General features: G+C 40.8%; 1 protein-coding gene across 1 annotated transcript in view; it reads right to left on the bottom strand.

The window, feature by feature from the left end:
• Positions 1-239: 239 nt before the first annotated feature.
• Positions 240-17,850, bottom strand: part of LOC140245015 (uncharacterized) — a 352,187-nt gene continuing 334,576 nt past the window's right edge. Inside the window, exons 12-16 of the mRNA XM_072324605.1 lie at positions 10,234-10,372; positions 7,404-7,547; positions 3,745-5,700; positions 2,605-2,749; positions 240-2,196 (exon numbers count right to left, since the gene is read on the bottom strand). Of these exons, the coding sequence (XP_072180706.1) occupies positions 1,628-2,196; positions 2,605-2,749; positions 3,745-5,700; positions 7,404-7,547; positions 10,234-10,372 (2,953 nt within the window). The 3' untranslated portion in view covers positions 240-1,627. The remainder of the gene's footprint in view (positions 2,197-2,604; positions 2,750-3,744; positions 5,701-7,403; positions 7,548-10,233; positions 10,373-17,850) is intronic.

A 17,850-nucleotide genomic window follows, 5' to 3' on the forward strand; every position in this document is an offset into this window, starting at 1 on the left:
TAAGTTTATGAACTTATTTATGTATTTACTCATATATGCATTCCTAGGTATACATTTATGTCTTTATATACTCTTATTTTGTATATTTATATATTCAAATATTTATTTCTGTATCTTTGCATCTATCTGGCAATGGGAAACTCATTCAGTAATTTATTTATTCATTTATTCCACAAATTCTGATTCGGTGTACTGACAACTGCTAGTAATATGCCATTGTCTGACTTTTAATGTCGGCCTCAAGAGACACTGTCAGTGTTGCCCTAGCACATACAAGTGTATGTGGACCAAATGTCAGAGTACACTGCAGAAGATGAAAGGTAGTCCTTCATAATTCTCCGTTGCTTGTAGAAATGAAGTTTCCTCGAAACCTGTTGCAGTTCACACTGATAGATACATGTACAACCTCTACTGTTGTGGTGCATAGGAAATGAAATACACTTGAATCAAATAAATAGAAACAAAAGTACTTTGCAGAACTGAGGCACATATATATATCAATACAGATAATTCCGATTTACACAAACTCTAGACATAAGAATTACAGAATAGTAATAAACATTCATATAGCACAAAAATACATCACAGATGTTCATAATATTGCACTAAAGCTAGCCACTCGTGCTGTACGAAGCAGAGACAAGTTTCAAATACAAACGGAAATTCAGTATAAAAAGAAAAACAATTCAAAAATTGCATGACTCTTAGTCAGGTAGTGAAGCCAACTGCTTTGCAAATTGGCCACTGTGCATATTTTGGTGATCCCCAACGAGAACGAGCGAAAACTGCTTTGAGAACCGGTGTGAGCATCACAGAAGAATGTTTGGATGCGGCACTTAAGACGTGTTCACGTGTGAGGTAGTTCTTTGCGTGGGTTCCGGGTTTATACACACCACGAGTCCCACTTATGCATCGACATTACAAACCTTGATTTTTTTTTTGACGAGTGCATGAAAAAAATTGCACGCACCTGCGAATCAGCACCAGTTTGTCAGCGTTTTTTCCCACAACTTGTGCGACATTAACACACCTGTGCAAACCACAATCTTGTTCAAATTCTACACACAAACAAATGTAGACAGAAACGTCCTATCTAATAACAAGATGTCAAGTTGACCCCTTGACCTCGACGCTGCCATGATGAAAAACAATATTTTTGACAGTGATTCAAATGAAAAGTTTTGATGTATGTACAATGGAAAAAGAATAATTTCATGAATGTATTTCTATACGCCCAAAGCAATTTTGAAGAAATCAAAATGATATCCACATACGGCGGCTTGGAATAGATATGTAAATAATTACACAACATCATAAAGGATTGCCCATTAATGTAACAGCATACGATGACATCAAAAGAAGTGCAATATTGATGATATTTTTTAACTCCTTGACAACTCATCTCTTCTTATGAAAGCTATTTTATGTTACAAAAAACTCAGCTGTCTTTACAAAATGTATCAAAAATGGAGCAGACGGATCGGGCACAGTGCCTGGGTAGGTATTCGGGTGACTGTTAATAACACGCTTTTAATACAAAAGATGTAGAAAAAGGAGGGGGGCAAGTGGGACGAGCACAAAAAACTGTGACGTTGGAAAACGAGTCTAGAAAGGGGTTTGTCTTGATTCACTCGTGGGAAGACAAGCTTGCGGTTGAAGAGGAGGACATGCTGGAGCAGAGGTTGCTCCGGTTACCAAGGTGATTGCCAAAATCGCCGATGGCATCAAACACTTTGTTGCTGTGCCGCGCGTTGAAGCACTCCGTGTCGAAGTGCTCGCTGAACTCGCCGCTGCTCGGCCCGCTGTTCTCGCCGCGCGCGCCGCAAGGCGGCTCGCTCTTGGAATGGAAGGGGCTGCCCCCGAGGGTCAGCGTGGGCGAGTCCTGGCCGAACGGGTCACTCTTGGTGTCTTCCGCCTGCAGCAGACTGGTGTCCAGACACCCCCTAATCCCATCGCTGACTCCAAACGACTCCTTCATCCCGCCCACTCCGTTCTGGGGGCTGATAAGGGAGAGAGACTGGTCGTCCGTAAAGTGGGTCTCGCCGGCGTTACTGACGTACATCTCTTCCAGGAAGTCAAAGCAAGCGAGGGCCTCCTTCTCGGGATCCCCGAAGCGGTTGTAGAGTGAGAAGATATCCATCTGCAGTAGGGAGACGCGGCAGTACACCGACTGTCGCACAACCTGCCGCCGCAGACCTGAAAAGGAGTACACAAAAGACTTGTAAACTGACTTGGATGTCATTTTAATCCCTTCATGGGCAAAAGCCAGACTCGTGTACACAACCAGAAGATCACTTGAGTCAGTGGTATCATGGGGGTTAATGAAGCTTGAACTGACATGGTATGTACCTCATATTCATCACATATCATAAAACTCTGTGTGCTACGCCTTATGGATAACAGGCATTGTCTAAAAATATTTCCCACTGAGGAATGCAAATTGCACATTTGCACGTTTGCACATACATGTACTCGCTGACCAGTGCTACAGTGTATATTATGTGATTTTCGAATATACAGTTGTACTGCGGTAGGCAGCGAATGAATCGGGCAATCCATAAAATCCCCATGCTACCCAGCCTTTGATTTGAACTTCTCATTTACCTTTCTCGCCAAGGAGCTTCATGAATTCTCTCTCCCCTGGATGGCTATCCATGCTGAGGTCGCCAGAGTCCTCCAGAAAACCGTCCAGTTCACATTCCTCGCTGTCATCGCTCTCAAACAGCGAATCCAGGAGGTTGGCACGCTCCTGGGAACCAATTAGAGAAAGGCCACAGCCGCGGCTTTTATTAGATGGCAGATTTGATTTGGTCATCTAAGAAATATCTGCGATGACTTTTTGAGGGAGATACACGTATTTATCTTTATAGCTGTATTCATCATCATCCTTATCACTATTATCATAATCATTACCATTACCATTACCATTATCATTATCATGATAATCCTCCTCCTCCTCCTCCCCATCATCATCTGCATCATCATTATCATTATAATTATTATTACTATTGTTACTAACAATACTAAGAAAACATTGCATCATTTACAACCAGTACAATGCAAACTGTATTATAAGTGATATATTTTGCAGTGTTTTTATTTCTGAGGATTTTGCAAGTCCACTAGTATTTGAGAAAACTTTGCCTCTTGTAGCACAAATGCACAGTGGGAAATCATTAAAGTTTCCTCTGGAAACGGGGTAATATTCATTCCTCATTCCAACAGATGGTTGTCAATAGTGGGAAAGGCTAACTTAAGTCCTTTACTTTTAAACTCATGTCTCTTGTCAGTTGGATACCAAACAAAACAAGACTCTCATAAAATCTGGTTCAAACTAAAAAATCCATTCATTCTACTACAGCAGCCACTTCTAACCTGCTGCCTCTTGCAAGCTTTACCACAGGATATAGCTAGAGTTTGTACGCTAGATGTGAAGTGCTGTTGCACTGGCAATATTTTTTAATACTGCTTTGCATCACAAAAATAATAAAGCATGAACATGTGCACATATCTCTTTCATGCTTTCTTAAACCCTGCTTTGTATTTTTTTTTTTTTAATCCTCCCAAAACAAACAACAGTTTAACCTATGTTTTCTTGACTCAAGAAATAAAGGCATGAGTTTACATCAACAGGTTCTCATGAGTGAGATCTTTATGGTTGAGGCAATGTGGCACTTCTAATCATGAAGTTAGTCTGAAGTTTGTTCCCATGAAACATCAGAGAAATGAGGTCCGTGTTCATACCTTTTCAGTCAGCTGGGCCTCCTTCTCCCGGTCGCTGCTCATGGCATCGTCCTGACGGAAGTCTTCAGCCTCAAAGTCCTCCATGAGATCACTGGACACCAGGGGGACGTTATATCTCTTGGCCTCATCCTCGTCACCCTCAACGTCTCCCGGCAGTCTCCCATCACTGCTCTTCTCCGGAGTCGAGGTGACCGATGGCACGAGGCTGCCCCGCCCGATGCTCCCTCGACCGAGGCTGCGATGCGTCAGTGGTGACCCGTTGTTTCCCGACGACTCATCGTTGCCGAAGAGGAAGAGGCTCTTGAGACCGAACTCGCTGGACTTGGCGCTCCAGCTGCCGATGCTCAGGGCGTCAGTGTCACTGATGAGGAGTCCGTTCTTGATGTCCTCAATCTCCTTCTCGTCGAGATGGAGCTCCGAGCCACTCCCATTCTCGCTCCTGTCTCTCGCCACTCTGCCATTACATGTTGGGACGGGTTTGGGAGGCGTGCCGTTGCACTTCGGTTCATCTGGAAGGAAGACGGAGTCATTGTCGGAGCCGCTGCTGTTGGCCAATTCGATTCCGCTGGCGCGTAACCTTTGGAGCAGTCCTGGACTCAGCTTGGGAGATGGCCTCTGGGGACCCTCCTTTAATCGCTCCTGGCCACTGGAGTTGGCATTTGGTACATTGCTTTTTGTTGGAGATGCCTGTTGGTCACCAACCTCACTGTTTGGACTCTTTGATGAGGCATCTATGAAAGGCACATTGTCCACAACGAAGCTTGGAGTTTTGCTTAAGGGCGCTGCTTCCTTGCCAGCACTGTCACCCTGTACAGGCTTACTTGCCTCCTTTGTTTTCGCATTTTCAGCCTTACTGGTCTTTGGAATAGATGACTTCATTACTGACTCTTTGCTGGACACATTTTTCTTTTTACTGGACTCAGACTTTCCTGGGCTGGATTTCAAGCCTTGCCGAATCAGCTGGGGTATCCGGCTTTTACTCTTTGAACTTGAGCCTTTACTGTCAGAACTCACATCTTTTACTTTAACCTCAGAATCTTTTGACCTTGACTTTGGAGTACTCTCATTTTCCTTGGCCTTTGATTTGCCATATTTCAAGTTCAGTTTCTTCACTTTTCCTAAGGTTGACTTCTCGAGGTTTGGACTTGTGGGAGCCCCACTACCTGAGCGAGACTGGTTTTCATTTGGATTCCCTTGCACTGCTTTTCCAGCCCTCGTCAATGCCTTGGGCATCAAGGACGTCCTGGAAACTCCGGCCCCTTTCCTCTTGTTCTCACTGCTGGGGTCTGCGGCAGTGTTCGCTTTACGAGTCCTTTCTGCCTCTCCCTTCCGCGCATCAAGTATACTCCGGTTCCGTGGAATGTTAGACTTAGGAGCACTCGGCCCCTCCCCATCCCCCCTTTTGCTCTTCTCACCGCTCTGAGTTCTCGTCACCTGAGGTCGCGAGGTCACCTTCATGCTCTGTGATCTCAAGACCTGATTTGACTTCTTGCGTGTCACACAGTCATCCTTCGATGACATGTTACCACTCTTGTCACCTTGAGAAATGTCTTCTAGTCTAATCTCGGCCATGATACTCGATACAAAATCCGACATGATGGAGGCATTCTCCGGGTTCTTGTTCGAACTCAGTTTTAAATTGCTCCCTCTATCGCTTCCCATCGTCTTGCAAGATGAAGTCACCTGCCCGCCGCCGACTCTCGCCTCGGCGCACCGTTCCTTCTCCAGCAGCTCCTCGAGGATCCGCCTATCATCCTCGCAGGAGTTCTCCCCCTTTCTGGAGTTAGTAGAGTCCTGCCGGGCCACACCCGTCAGACTGCTCTGCCTACTGGCTGGGGAGGCACTGCTGGACCGTACCACTGGCGAGTGGGGGTCGTCAGGCAGAGGGTAGTTGAGGATCCACTGCTCACTGGATGCTGAGCTGGTACTCTCCGTTCTGTCTAATGACTCTCTCACCTGTAAACATCAAACATGACAAAATAAAAATGCTGTCAGATCATGTCATAAAAACTCTGTAAATGCTCACATCTTAAATGTTCCAATATGCTCTTCCAAATCCATCCCAATAAAAAATTATTGCTTAGAAGATTATGTTAACATCTGTGGTACTGTAAAAGTGGAAATTTTCACACATTTCGCGCAACCAGAAGCTAGCGCAAAAACAAAAGCACGCAAATATTTTTGTACACCACATGTTCCAGTAGTTATTGTCCCGATTCCGCGGAATCAAAAACATGCGAAACTCATCTTACCTGTCCGAGCGCGAAAATATCCACTTTTACAGTACATTAACCCCCTCCGCTGAGCCCAACACACACTGCATTGTATTGAAAGGAATCCCACTACATACATACATAGTATCTGTACATATCATTTAAACTGATCTATATAGAAGAGGGTTTGCCAATTCCTGTCAATTCCAGGTCCAGGATTTGTACATCAGCTACTCTGGGTCACTTGACTGGACATAACTGGACATTAATGGACACATGCATGACAGTGACCCAGATGAAATCTCTAACTATGCATGAAGGAGACACCATTACTGCTACAGCATCCTTAGGATGGCAATGATACCGTTGCTGGCAAAGTTTTCTGGTAGACAGATTGACCTCAAGGTTCCTGTTGTGATCGCCAAACAAACCCTTCACAGTTATCAACGTACCCGTTCCCTCCCTCCCTCCCTAATTCCATCTGTTTCACTCTGTCTGTCTGTCTGTCTGCATGTCTGTCTCTCCCTCAGTGTGTCTACTGGATAAGGAACCAGGGGGGCTGGTGGGAACATTGACCCTTAACCCCACCACATGACAAAACCTTACAGTGGTCCCTAACAGGGAGTGTGTGGGAATCCAGCATTGAATGTTTTTGGCTGATTCCTTCATCATGGGAGTAGAAATTTCTCTCTTAATTTGAGATAAACATGCAGTGATCTTGAGAGAGACCATTGTGTGGAAGACAACCCGTACACATATATTAATTTTATTTATATAGGGCCTCATCCACGTCAATATAGGGCCTCATCCACGTCAAGCTCTGCTTATGATGACGGTCCCCTGTATTGATTTCTCCTTTGTTAATAGATACAGTATGCCTTAATATGTTATTTTGATTCATATGTCACTTCAGACTAATGTTGTTACGCAAATGATATTTCTTTTTTTTTTGTATTGATTTGTATGTTATCTGTATCATTCTGTTTTCATTTGCAATTGTATTTGGAGAAAGAAAATGCAAAAATAAACCAAACAAACAAACATATATTAATTTTACTTTCATCAATTTGAATCTGGGTTCATTTATCTCTTTCAAGACCTTGCATCAAACTATGGTATAGTGTCTGAAAAGCTCCTTGCAGATCAATAAATAAGATGTGATGTAAACTTCTGCAATTCTGCAATGCTGTAATTCTGCAATTTTTTGGCCCAGCTCAGATATATGCAAGAATCCTCATAAACAAAGTCTGCACAGCTTTATTACTGATCTCTGGTAAGTAAGTACACACGTAGCTGCAGAATCTCTACTGGAGTCGACCGTTATCGATGGGTGTCCACTTCTATGAACATATTCACTGACTAGTGCTACCCATTATTGTATTTATGTACCCCGGAATCGCGCCACCCATGAATCCCAATGCTCTCGGGCCGTTGAAGTTCACTTACTCTCTTCCGGTGTTCCTCAATACTCCTGTTGGGGTCCCACTCCGGTAGCTTGATGGGGGGCGTGGACCGCGCCTTCCACATGTCCACAAAGTTGACGCTGGCTGCCTCTTCCTCAGAGTCCGAGTCACTGGACAATAGCTGGCTCTGCAAAATATTAAATATAAAATTGTAAAAATTAAAAGAAAAATTTCAACTGAACACAAATTACCAAGGTGTGCAGATAAGATGACAAACTGACAAATGATGTCAGTTTGCTAACATCATTCGTTTGAAATAGATGCTTGCCAATTGCAATGAAAGCTAAGTTTGGCAAAAAATGGAGGGACACACTAAAATAACATCTCAACTGGTGGATCGTGAAGCTCTTGCAAATGGGCCACAATATTGGCCAAAATTATAATGAAAATAAAAAAAACTAGATTGTGTTCAGTCTCATTGGGCCTCAGAAAACACAAAGTAGTGAGCGCATTGGGACATTATGCACTATGTGTTATGTGCTTCTAAGCACTAATCTGGTAATCAATTATCATTAAAGAAAATAAAATCATAGGAGCCAAAGCGGGCCTCAGCTTCAAGACAGTCGAGAGGCATGGCACTAAAATGCAGGGTGGTTCCCTCAAAGAAAATCAAAATAAACAGATAAAAACAAATACAAATATGAATATTGAAAATATCAAATCATCAAGATCAGTCATGACATGGGTAAGAGAGAGAGAGAAAAAACAAAACAACTTTTGAGATCAAGCTTAAGAAATTATTGGTATTCCTGCCAAATTTGGGCAAGAAGAGTAGAGGCAGAAAAAAAAAACACAAAACTTAAAGCATAATACTAGCAAAGACATGAGGACTATACTGAATTCTGTATAACAAACCACACAGAATAAAACTCAGCCAATTTCTTGTAGCGTCAGTTTGGCAACCAAATACCAGCCTAACTCAACAGCATAATGGAGAAATGGTAAAATACTGATGCAGTTGAAAGACATGTGAAAAAAAAAGCGTTGAAACATATTGCTTATTATCCTTCGGAGGTAGTACAAACACATTAAAAAAAAAAAAAAAAATTGCATAAGCAGTCGATAGATGCCATATTTGTTTAAAGTCACAGCTGGTATATTGTATAATGAAATATACCTAAGACAGTACTTCTACGACAACTTCGGGGGGGGGGGGGGTGCAGAAAAGAAGAAAACAATACAGAAAGAATTTATGACTACAAAAACAAGTGTACCCTTTAAGATTAAAGCCATCATTCAATACTCAGGCTTGACACCATGTATACGGGCATAGAATTCCGACAACACGCCAGCACGTCCCTTTAGTTGGCAACTTTTGAATCTGATTAGCTTTGCCCTTGTTGACATCAGCACACACAAAGTGCCGTGAATAGCCAGGGGCAGGGTTATCTTGGGGGACAAAATCTCTTTGGAATTCTGTTTTATCTCTCTCGCAAAGATTTTGCCGCCGAGAATTCTTTCTGTGAGTGGAATGACAATGACGATCATTGCTAATGCTCCATCGTAATCCAATATTCAAGGGGCAGTTTAAGAATGTTTCAAATCAAAAATGGAAGGGGAAGATGTACGAATGTGGCAAAGAAAAAGGACATTATTCATCCTTTGATAACATCAATTTCTCAAGTATTCAACCTTATCAAACACATACAAAGCAATATCATGACGTTCTATTCATTTTTTTTTTTATTTCGTGGTGATTCCATCCGACAAAAGGCTAAGTCCTAATCAAATAAAGTGAAAATTTATGTTTTTGTCCACAGCGTTATCATCAGCATGCTATTATTACTCTATGGAAGGACAAATCGTCAGTTGAGAATGATAAGGGCGTTAAGTTGCCTCCAAACCAATAGTGTTCGAGACAACTTAACGCCCTTCTCATTCTCAACAGACGAAATAATGCCTGTGTGTCTGCAGTAGCTTGAACTGTTGATGAATGACATGGCTTATCTAGAGACATACTCCAGTCACAGGCAAAAACATGTGAGCTGCGGAGAAAGGAGAAGCCGCAAAATGTGAGGTTATTTGGAAAGAAAAAAAAATTATATTATGCCAATGGATTTCCCTGCAAGGATTATCTTTGTGCAACCATAAACTAGGTTTTCTGTGCTTGTATCAGATAAATGTGAGGAAAAGAAAGAGGAAAATGATACGACATGAGTGTATGCTGGTAACAATAGTTATGAGATGGACAGAAGGTTGCAAAAATCTGCAGAGCAAAACACTCACAGATGAAGTATATAAAAAAAAAATACACACACACACACACACACAAAACAACAAAACAACATACAGTGCAGGGGCAGATCCAGGAATTCTGTAAAGGGGGGTGCAACTAATATTTCCGGTGCCACTTCTGGGTTTCATTTCATTTTTTTATTTTTATTTCTTTTGTTTTTAACGAAAAATAAAGGGGGGGGGGGCGTGCGCTGGTTGTGCCCCCCTCTGGATCTGCCACTGCAGTGTACAAAGGCAAAACTCTATATTGCTTCAGTAATGATGACCACACTGCACTCACTTAGCAAGCTAAATTAAATTATAAAATGATAACATTTTTCATCGAGAAGATGTGTTTCCTGCTTGGGATAAAAAGTAAAAAAACAGAAAAAACAACAACAACAAATGAATATCAGCTAAACAAACTTACTAGCAGCTCTGTAGAGAGGGTGATGTTCTGCATAGCACTATCAATATTTAGAGCTATTACATGACACCATATTTTTAGTGACTTTCTGAAAACAAATTTGAGGTACAAAGAAAAAAGACATATTTTCTATGTTTTCCACGAGGATCGACCGTCGACGACGGAAACTTACGAGGGGAGTCGGTGACTTCCTGGTGGTGCTGTTCTTGCTGGGCGAGTCCCAGTCGGCCGACGACCCGAGAGAGTTGGTGGACTGGAGGGATTCGGTAGACATGCTCTTCTCCGAGGCCTGCTCCTCCAAACTTTGAGACCTGAGCATTTTGAAATGGAGAGAGATTCAATTCCAATTCAATTCCAATTCAATTCAATTCAATTCAATTCAAATTCAATTCAATTCAATTCAATTCAATTCAATTCAAATCAATTCAATTCAATTCAATTCAATTCAATTCAATTCAATTCAATTCAATTCAATTCAAATTCAATTCAATTCAATTCAAATTGAATTCAATTCAATGTCAATTTATTGATTTCATAAAAGTAATACAGCCAAAATTTCATGTACAACTAGAAAAGCACTTGGGGAGCACAGACCTCTGCCAAGCAGCTCATTTCCACCCATACATACATGGTGACAATCAACCAATTTCCCAATATAAAAGCCTTTTGTTTTAACACGTCATCAGCTTCCAGCTACGCTGATGCGACGCCTCGCCAGAGCAGAGTTTGCGCTTAGAACGTGTATGCAAACTTCAAAAAATGCGCAGCTTGTACTCCAAAGTTCATTGACCCTGTCTGCAAACAGATGAAAACAAAGTCTTTCAAAAATCAATAAAAATCCCCGGACCAGTACCAAAAGCTAATCATCTGTTTCTTGTGTCATTATTAACTTGTCCTGCCAGTCCCATTTAAATGCATTTGCAACCTTTTGAGTTATTTTGCAAACAGACAGATAAGCCAATCCCAAAGAAAAGATAATCTCCTGCCTTGGCAGAGGTAAAAATTAGAAATTGGGGAAATCACTATAATGCCAGTGGCTTTAGGGTTGTGATTTCCTTTACAGAGATAAAAAAAAGACAAATAGGCAAGGAAGTAGAGAGAGGAATAAACATGTATATGAGTATATACATGTATGGATATATAGAAAGGACATGTGCTAAAACACTAAATATCACAAATACATCGTACCGTCTTTCTTATCATCATCACTACCATCCGTTCGGTGGCAACATTTTATGATGGAAGTCCCATTAAATCAATGCGATTGTCATATAAATCATAAGAAATATTGTTGTAGTCTCAGCAGCACTTGGATTAAACATATTACCAGGACTACTATATTACAAAAATAAACAAAAAAGAAAACAACCCCCCCCCCAAAAAAAAAAAAGTAAAACACAACATCATCTGAGTAATTGCAGAATATGCATTTACACATAATACTGACACAGACCAGTGGAGCTTTTCTTCGATTTTGTTGTTGCATGTTTATCTTTCTTATTTGGGCAACTAGCCAGAGGAGAAAAGGTATGTAACAAAAACATCAAATCCCATTAAGCATTCATCATAACCAGATGGTCAGCAGGGAGGTGACCGTCCACTAAAGAAGACAGAAGTAGGTCATATCAAAGGGCCCAATCCTTTCGGCTATTGCTTCAGCTGCAAAATTGACAGAGCAATATTAACCTGTTGAGGACAAACTGATTTTGCTATAGCATGCATTTTCCATAGACACTAGCCTTCTAGTATACTCGGGACTAGTTCTGAACAGGTCAATTCTTTTTTAATATCATTATTTTCTTTCGTAGCACCAGCACATGATCAAGTTTACTTTGCATGTTTGAAACAGAAGCATTTCAGTCTTTCTTTTTTATTTGTTTGTTTCTTTGTTTGTTTAAAAAAAAAGAAATGACAAAAGTCATCAAAGTTTAAGGCGCTCTAAGTTAGGCAAAACATGAAAATGTATATTATGAAAGAGTCTGTAACACTGTAGTCGTTCCAAATTCTTTCCTGTACGATACATATAATAGAGATATCATACCAAGATTTAGACTTCATAGGGTTGACTGTAGCCAATCAAATCGAGAAAGGTATCCAGGGATGTGTGTACGTATGCCACAGGTTCTTCATAAAACACAGGACAGCGTTTTTAACTGCAATGTGAATTCCTTTCTGAGCAAATTGCACCATATCCAAGATGGATCATATTCAATTCTCTAGTACTCCCGAGTCCATGCACACATGGCTGACCACCGAAAAAACACTGGTGAAATATATCTTATTCATTCACTAGGCGCATCGCTTGGGTCTGTCCCCAAAGTAGGCATAGAATTCCACGAGATATAATATTCTCAAGGCCCATGCAGAGCCTCGCATGCAAAGTTGCTCCTGATCGGAAGCCATACTACCGAACTCAGGGATGCTCTCTGCTGTTGATGTTGAGCTGGAGACAGGAAGACCATGTAGAGACTAATGCACGTGTCACTCCTCATGGACACACAAGATCATAGTCAATGATATTCCAAGAAATGATTTCTCCACAATGACATGCTGGAGCAAAGTTGTATAATTAAACTGCACCAGATGGGGAAAGAAAGCCCTTATCACACCGCTCAGTGCACAGACTGATTACTCCTTGATGATTGTTCCACGACTGTCACACAAACCGGCGCACTGAGACATCCCACACAAACTCCCTCTACCCATCTTGTACTTATTGATTTGCAACATCACTCAAACCATGAAGACATTATTGGAATTCCCGCACACGACATGCATCCCAGATCATGCACGACAGTGAGCGATTCCGTGCTGCGCTCCGAGCTCAGACTCAAAACTGACTCTACTTCGGAAAAGAGAGAGCTAGCTAGCTTCTGACAGAGCATCTGTCTTTGGGTCGAAGTATATACAGAGATAAAGAAGAGCTGCGAGCAGATGTGAGTTTACTCAGTGCATACCAGCACCACAACATGGAAGAGGAGAAAAAAAGCAAAGCGGAGTTAGCCCTGAGGGTACCGACAGATAACCTCAGCCTCAAAGCTTTTTTTTTTTTCTTTATTCTTCCTCCTTTTCTTCTTTCCCTTTTTTGTTGTGTGTGTGTGTGTGTGTGTTGGGGGGGGGGGGGGGTAATGAAATGGTTCATCTCTCTTTTGTGTGTTGCTGTCTCTGCGGATGCTTTTCATGGGCGGACGAAAAGACCAACAAAAGAGATGATCCAGGAATATTTTACGAGCGAACGGGCATGGCTTGTTGTCGACACTCAGTCAAAAGGTACTTATTTTTCTTCTCTCTTTCTGCATGTCAACCAGGTAATTTTCTCCTTTGTCAAAGTGTGTGTGCATGTGCGAGCTGTTCAGACAAGAGGGCAAAGGAATAAAAAAAATGTACTGGCATTGAGAGAAAACAGCAAGCGAGGCTGGCTGGCTGGAGTCGGCACAAAGCGATCTTTAAATACACCCCACTTGACTTTTCAATCTCCCATCGATTCTAATCGGATCTGCACCTGACATCTGCCCGGCAATGGAATTTGGAGGGCTTTAATTCTTTCCGAAGTCATAAGGGTGAAGGTTGGCCGTTGTGTGACAAACAAAATAGAAATCAAAACCCACAATTGTCCTCCAAACCCACTTCTACCCAAAAGTGGATGCATTAAAAAAAAAAGACAAACATCATGCACTAAAAGTCAGATATTTGACCCATGTTCCAAGTCGTACCATTCGGAAGTTTGCTTTGCTTTATCAGGAATGTAGTCTTTCCACTTTGATCTTTTCATTAAAAAAAAAAGGATTGAAAAGAAAAAAGAAACAACTTCTCTGGGTATAGTTTTGGATGATTTGGATTGTTACTGTAATCTATATCAAATGAATCTGTCATTGTTTGTTTGTTTGTTTGTTTTTTTGAGGGGGGGGGGGGGGAGTTAACAGCATTACCTGTACTTAAACTTCGTCACTCTTCAAAGTGTGTGGTACACAAGATAATGTTCGCTTTATGCTTGACAGTGTCTCACTTTTCTCGTAAAATATACCCTTTCATCTGAAACGAAAGAGATCAAACAGGCTTCAAGATGTACCAATTCTATACTTAAAGGTAGGGGATACCTTTTACAGACCTCCCAAAATGCAGCAAAACATTAAATATGAACCTCAGGGGACTTGTTTAGGCCACTGCCGAGAAATTTGGAAGTCAACAGTTAACTACAATTTGAATAATGCACAAAACTCAACTACTCAGTAGTTCTGTGTGTCAGCCACAATTAAGCCTTTTTGTTGCAGTCTTCTGCATTTTTTAATCTATAAACACAAATCTAAAAGTATAAGAGCTGATGTAATAACATATAGAGTGTGTGGCAAGAATGTATATAGAAATGTTTGTAAGTTTTGATGAACTTTCTTCACAAAATATACATGATGGACACACATGCAGTCCATGGGTCTGCAAAGGTAGCCTAGTAATGTACTGGAATTTACGGTGAGCCCCGAAAAAAATTCAATTCAAAATCTAACGGTCAATAAAAATGTACTAAATGTTACCTTCCACTTTCAATACTTTATGAGAGTTTCTAAAATGATACTCTCTTCAACATACCACTGTATTTATACAACTCTTCATTTGAGGCATGCAAATGGGATTCCCTACCTTTAAAACATTCCAGCTGCCGAAAGCAGTTTTGAAATGCGAAAGGTTGCTATAAAGAGGCCAAGTTCTGAATCTTACACACAATGTAACATTTATGGACATTCCAGCAAAGGAAAAGGATGATTCAACATTATCTTGAATCTCACCCACTGCCTGTGCATGTCCCATTTCTACTTAATGCCTGATACATATGTAGTTTCCTGTTCTGTTTTTGTTTTTGTTTTTGTTTTTGTTGTTCATTTTCTGTTGTTGTTCTGATCACTATATCTCTTTCTTTTGTCAATGTTATTTTTATTTTTTATTATTATTTTTGTGTGTGTTTTGATAGGTTTTTCTAATTTTTCATTTCAATTATTATTTTTTCTTTTGGCTCACACCAATCAAGGCTCCTGATACCCAATGCATAGTCCAGACAATAGTTCTAGAGGAATATGTATAAGGCCTATTGTAATCACAGACCTCCCTTTCATGGGCACCTATCATTTCACACACGGGCCAAGGGTACGGGCAGTAAGTCAACATTCCAGTCAAATCATAATTCTGATAATTCTGGGGATGGTGAATAACCTTGTCAAAGTTATCTGTGCTCACGGCATTGTAAGGATACTGAAAATATAGACTTGTCGGACGATGACACCAAATGAGTCCACTATAAATACTGGGTTTACCGTGTATTCATATTTTGACTCCATATAGGGCATCTATTATCCCTATGCATGCAGTGAATAGGCCTATTCGTGATGAATAAAGATTGGTATATTTGAAACCCATGTCATCACAGGAATCATGTAAATGTATCATTAAGTCTTTGTCTACAGGAATACACTACCCACATTCAAGTTGACTTTGTATACTGATAAATTAGTCAGCATTTTTACAGCTGCATCAAAATCAGTCACAATGTAAGTCAGTTCTGGACTTAAAATGCACTTTGAAATGTTTCTGTGAAACCATGACATCAGTCACAATCATATCACTGCAAATTATATGAGGTTAGAATATCACTCCGTAAAACTCACAGATTGTTTTCATGCAATCAAATATGGTGTTCATTTGATTGGTTCAAGACAGCAGCAATATAATACATGAATGGATGAGAATGAGCGTAAGTTTTGTTTACCATTTTGCTACATTTTTTGTTGTTGTGAAGACTGGTGAGAATTTTGAGGCGATGACATCATCATCACCTCAATAATTTGCATATATGGATGCAACTAATATCACTTGAAAGTGAAAGTTTGGTGTCAAAGAACATACATGTACTTACATTGCAGATATTCATACCCTCTGAAAGTGCTTGTCAACTAGGACAGACTTACAGATGAGGCATATGGAATGTGGGTCAGAGTGCTCTGGTCCTAAAAACCATCTGGACACTGGTGATTAAATTGACCTTAAAAATCTGCAATCACCCCCCCCCCCTGTCATTTATGTAAGATTTGCTCCACAGAAACATTATATCAAAACAGCTGATAAGCTGATATAGGGAGTTAGATAGATCAATCAAGAAAAGAAAATGAAGAAAAGAAAATGATATGATCTTGATGCTCACCACAGTACGCTATTAATCCAAGAAGAGACTTAGGATGCTAATATGATTTGAATCCACAGCCAGTGCTCGTCTCGGAGACGTAATATCACGACAGATGACACAAACAGCAATCATGATGGGACGACAATCAGGTGGAGATAATCAGACTCGACTCCAAACAACGAAACAAACAAACTAGCCAGCAAAGCAAGCCACGACTTCTGATCCCACGCACCGGCATCCGACGACGGAGAGGGAAGATGCTCCGCACAGGGCACACAGGCAGCCTCATGTGCTCTTCTTAATGTTATTAACACAACTGGCATGTAAAAAAATGAGAGACTGAGATAGATATGGGGAGAGAGAGATAGGGGGAGGAGGAGGAGGAGGAGGAGGGACCACGAGACCAGAAGAGGAAGACGAGTAACTGGGGGAGGATTCCATCCCGGAGGATGAGGATGCATCATGGAGAAGCAGGAGGATCCCTGATAGCCATCCCACCCACGGCAGACCATCGGAAGCAGGGAGAATTAAAGCCTCGCGTCAGGAACTCGTCACACTGCCGGCGCACGCGGACGGTGCCAACTGCGAAAACAAATACTCTGGCATGCGGGGCAGCATCTTCTGAAGCTTGAAACCATACCCGCGAACGAGGCGCTCCGATGTAGGCCGATGAGTGACTTGGTGCTGCACATGCAGATTGGACGTCGTCTCTTTCAAAATGCTACAAAGAGCACATCAGATCTGCCCACTACCATTAAATCCATCCCATCCCGTACTCCGGTGTATTGATGAATTTAAGATGTAACATTATGTTTCTGGGTCAAATGACGAGTGAGGAAGCCTTTTCATTTTGTAATCTGAATCTTCTTTTCCCTCAATTTCGTTTTGAAGACTGAAACTTTCCTTGCAGACACGTCAATCATGGATGTAGGTCATGTAAGCCATATATTAGCTAGATTTACACAAACTACTGAATTGCCAATGGATTTGGATCTGGAGTTTGCATGTAATCTCAGTACTTCAGTAAAACCATTACAATGACAAGGATTGTATGTATAATTAGCATGTCTTTTTGTTTGATATTATCTTCAAATCACATACTTTATACACCTTTTTCCCCTAAACTTATACATGATCTACATTTTCATGTTGGAAAATGTGTTTATTCATTTTTCATTTATTTATTCATTTCTTTTTTTTCTTTCTTCATTCATTCATCCATTCCTTTATCAGTAACCACATTGCTTTCAGCTATCTGACAAGTTCTATACAAATCCACAGGGATTTCAACATTTTAAATTGGTGAAAATTATCAGCAAAAATGAATGGAATGCTGACTTTTTAACAATCACTATTGACATTATAGGGCTGTATATTTTACATCACCTCCTGCTCACTAAATTCTACTATAGGGTCCATGACATTCTCAGTCATTCCATACATAGTCTTTACCTATTGAGGCAGCAGCTTTATTTGTTTTATTGGATGTTGCTTTTTGATGTCTTTTGCTTTTTTTTTTAATTGAGTTTTATATTTTGATTGACCCTTCTGAGAGATTTCATGGTCACATGAATTTCATGAGCAAACATCAGAAACTAAAACTGCAGATTTGGCAAAGTT

Source organism: Diadema setosum, chromosome 22, assembly GCF_964275005.1.
Source record: "Diadema setosum chromosome 22, eeDiaSeto1, whole genome shotgun sequence".
NCBI classification, from domain to species: domain Eukaryota; kingdom Metazoa; phylum Echinodermata; class Echinoidea; order Diadematoida; family Diadematidae; genus Diadema; species Diadema setosum.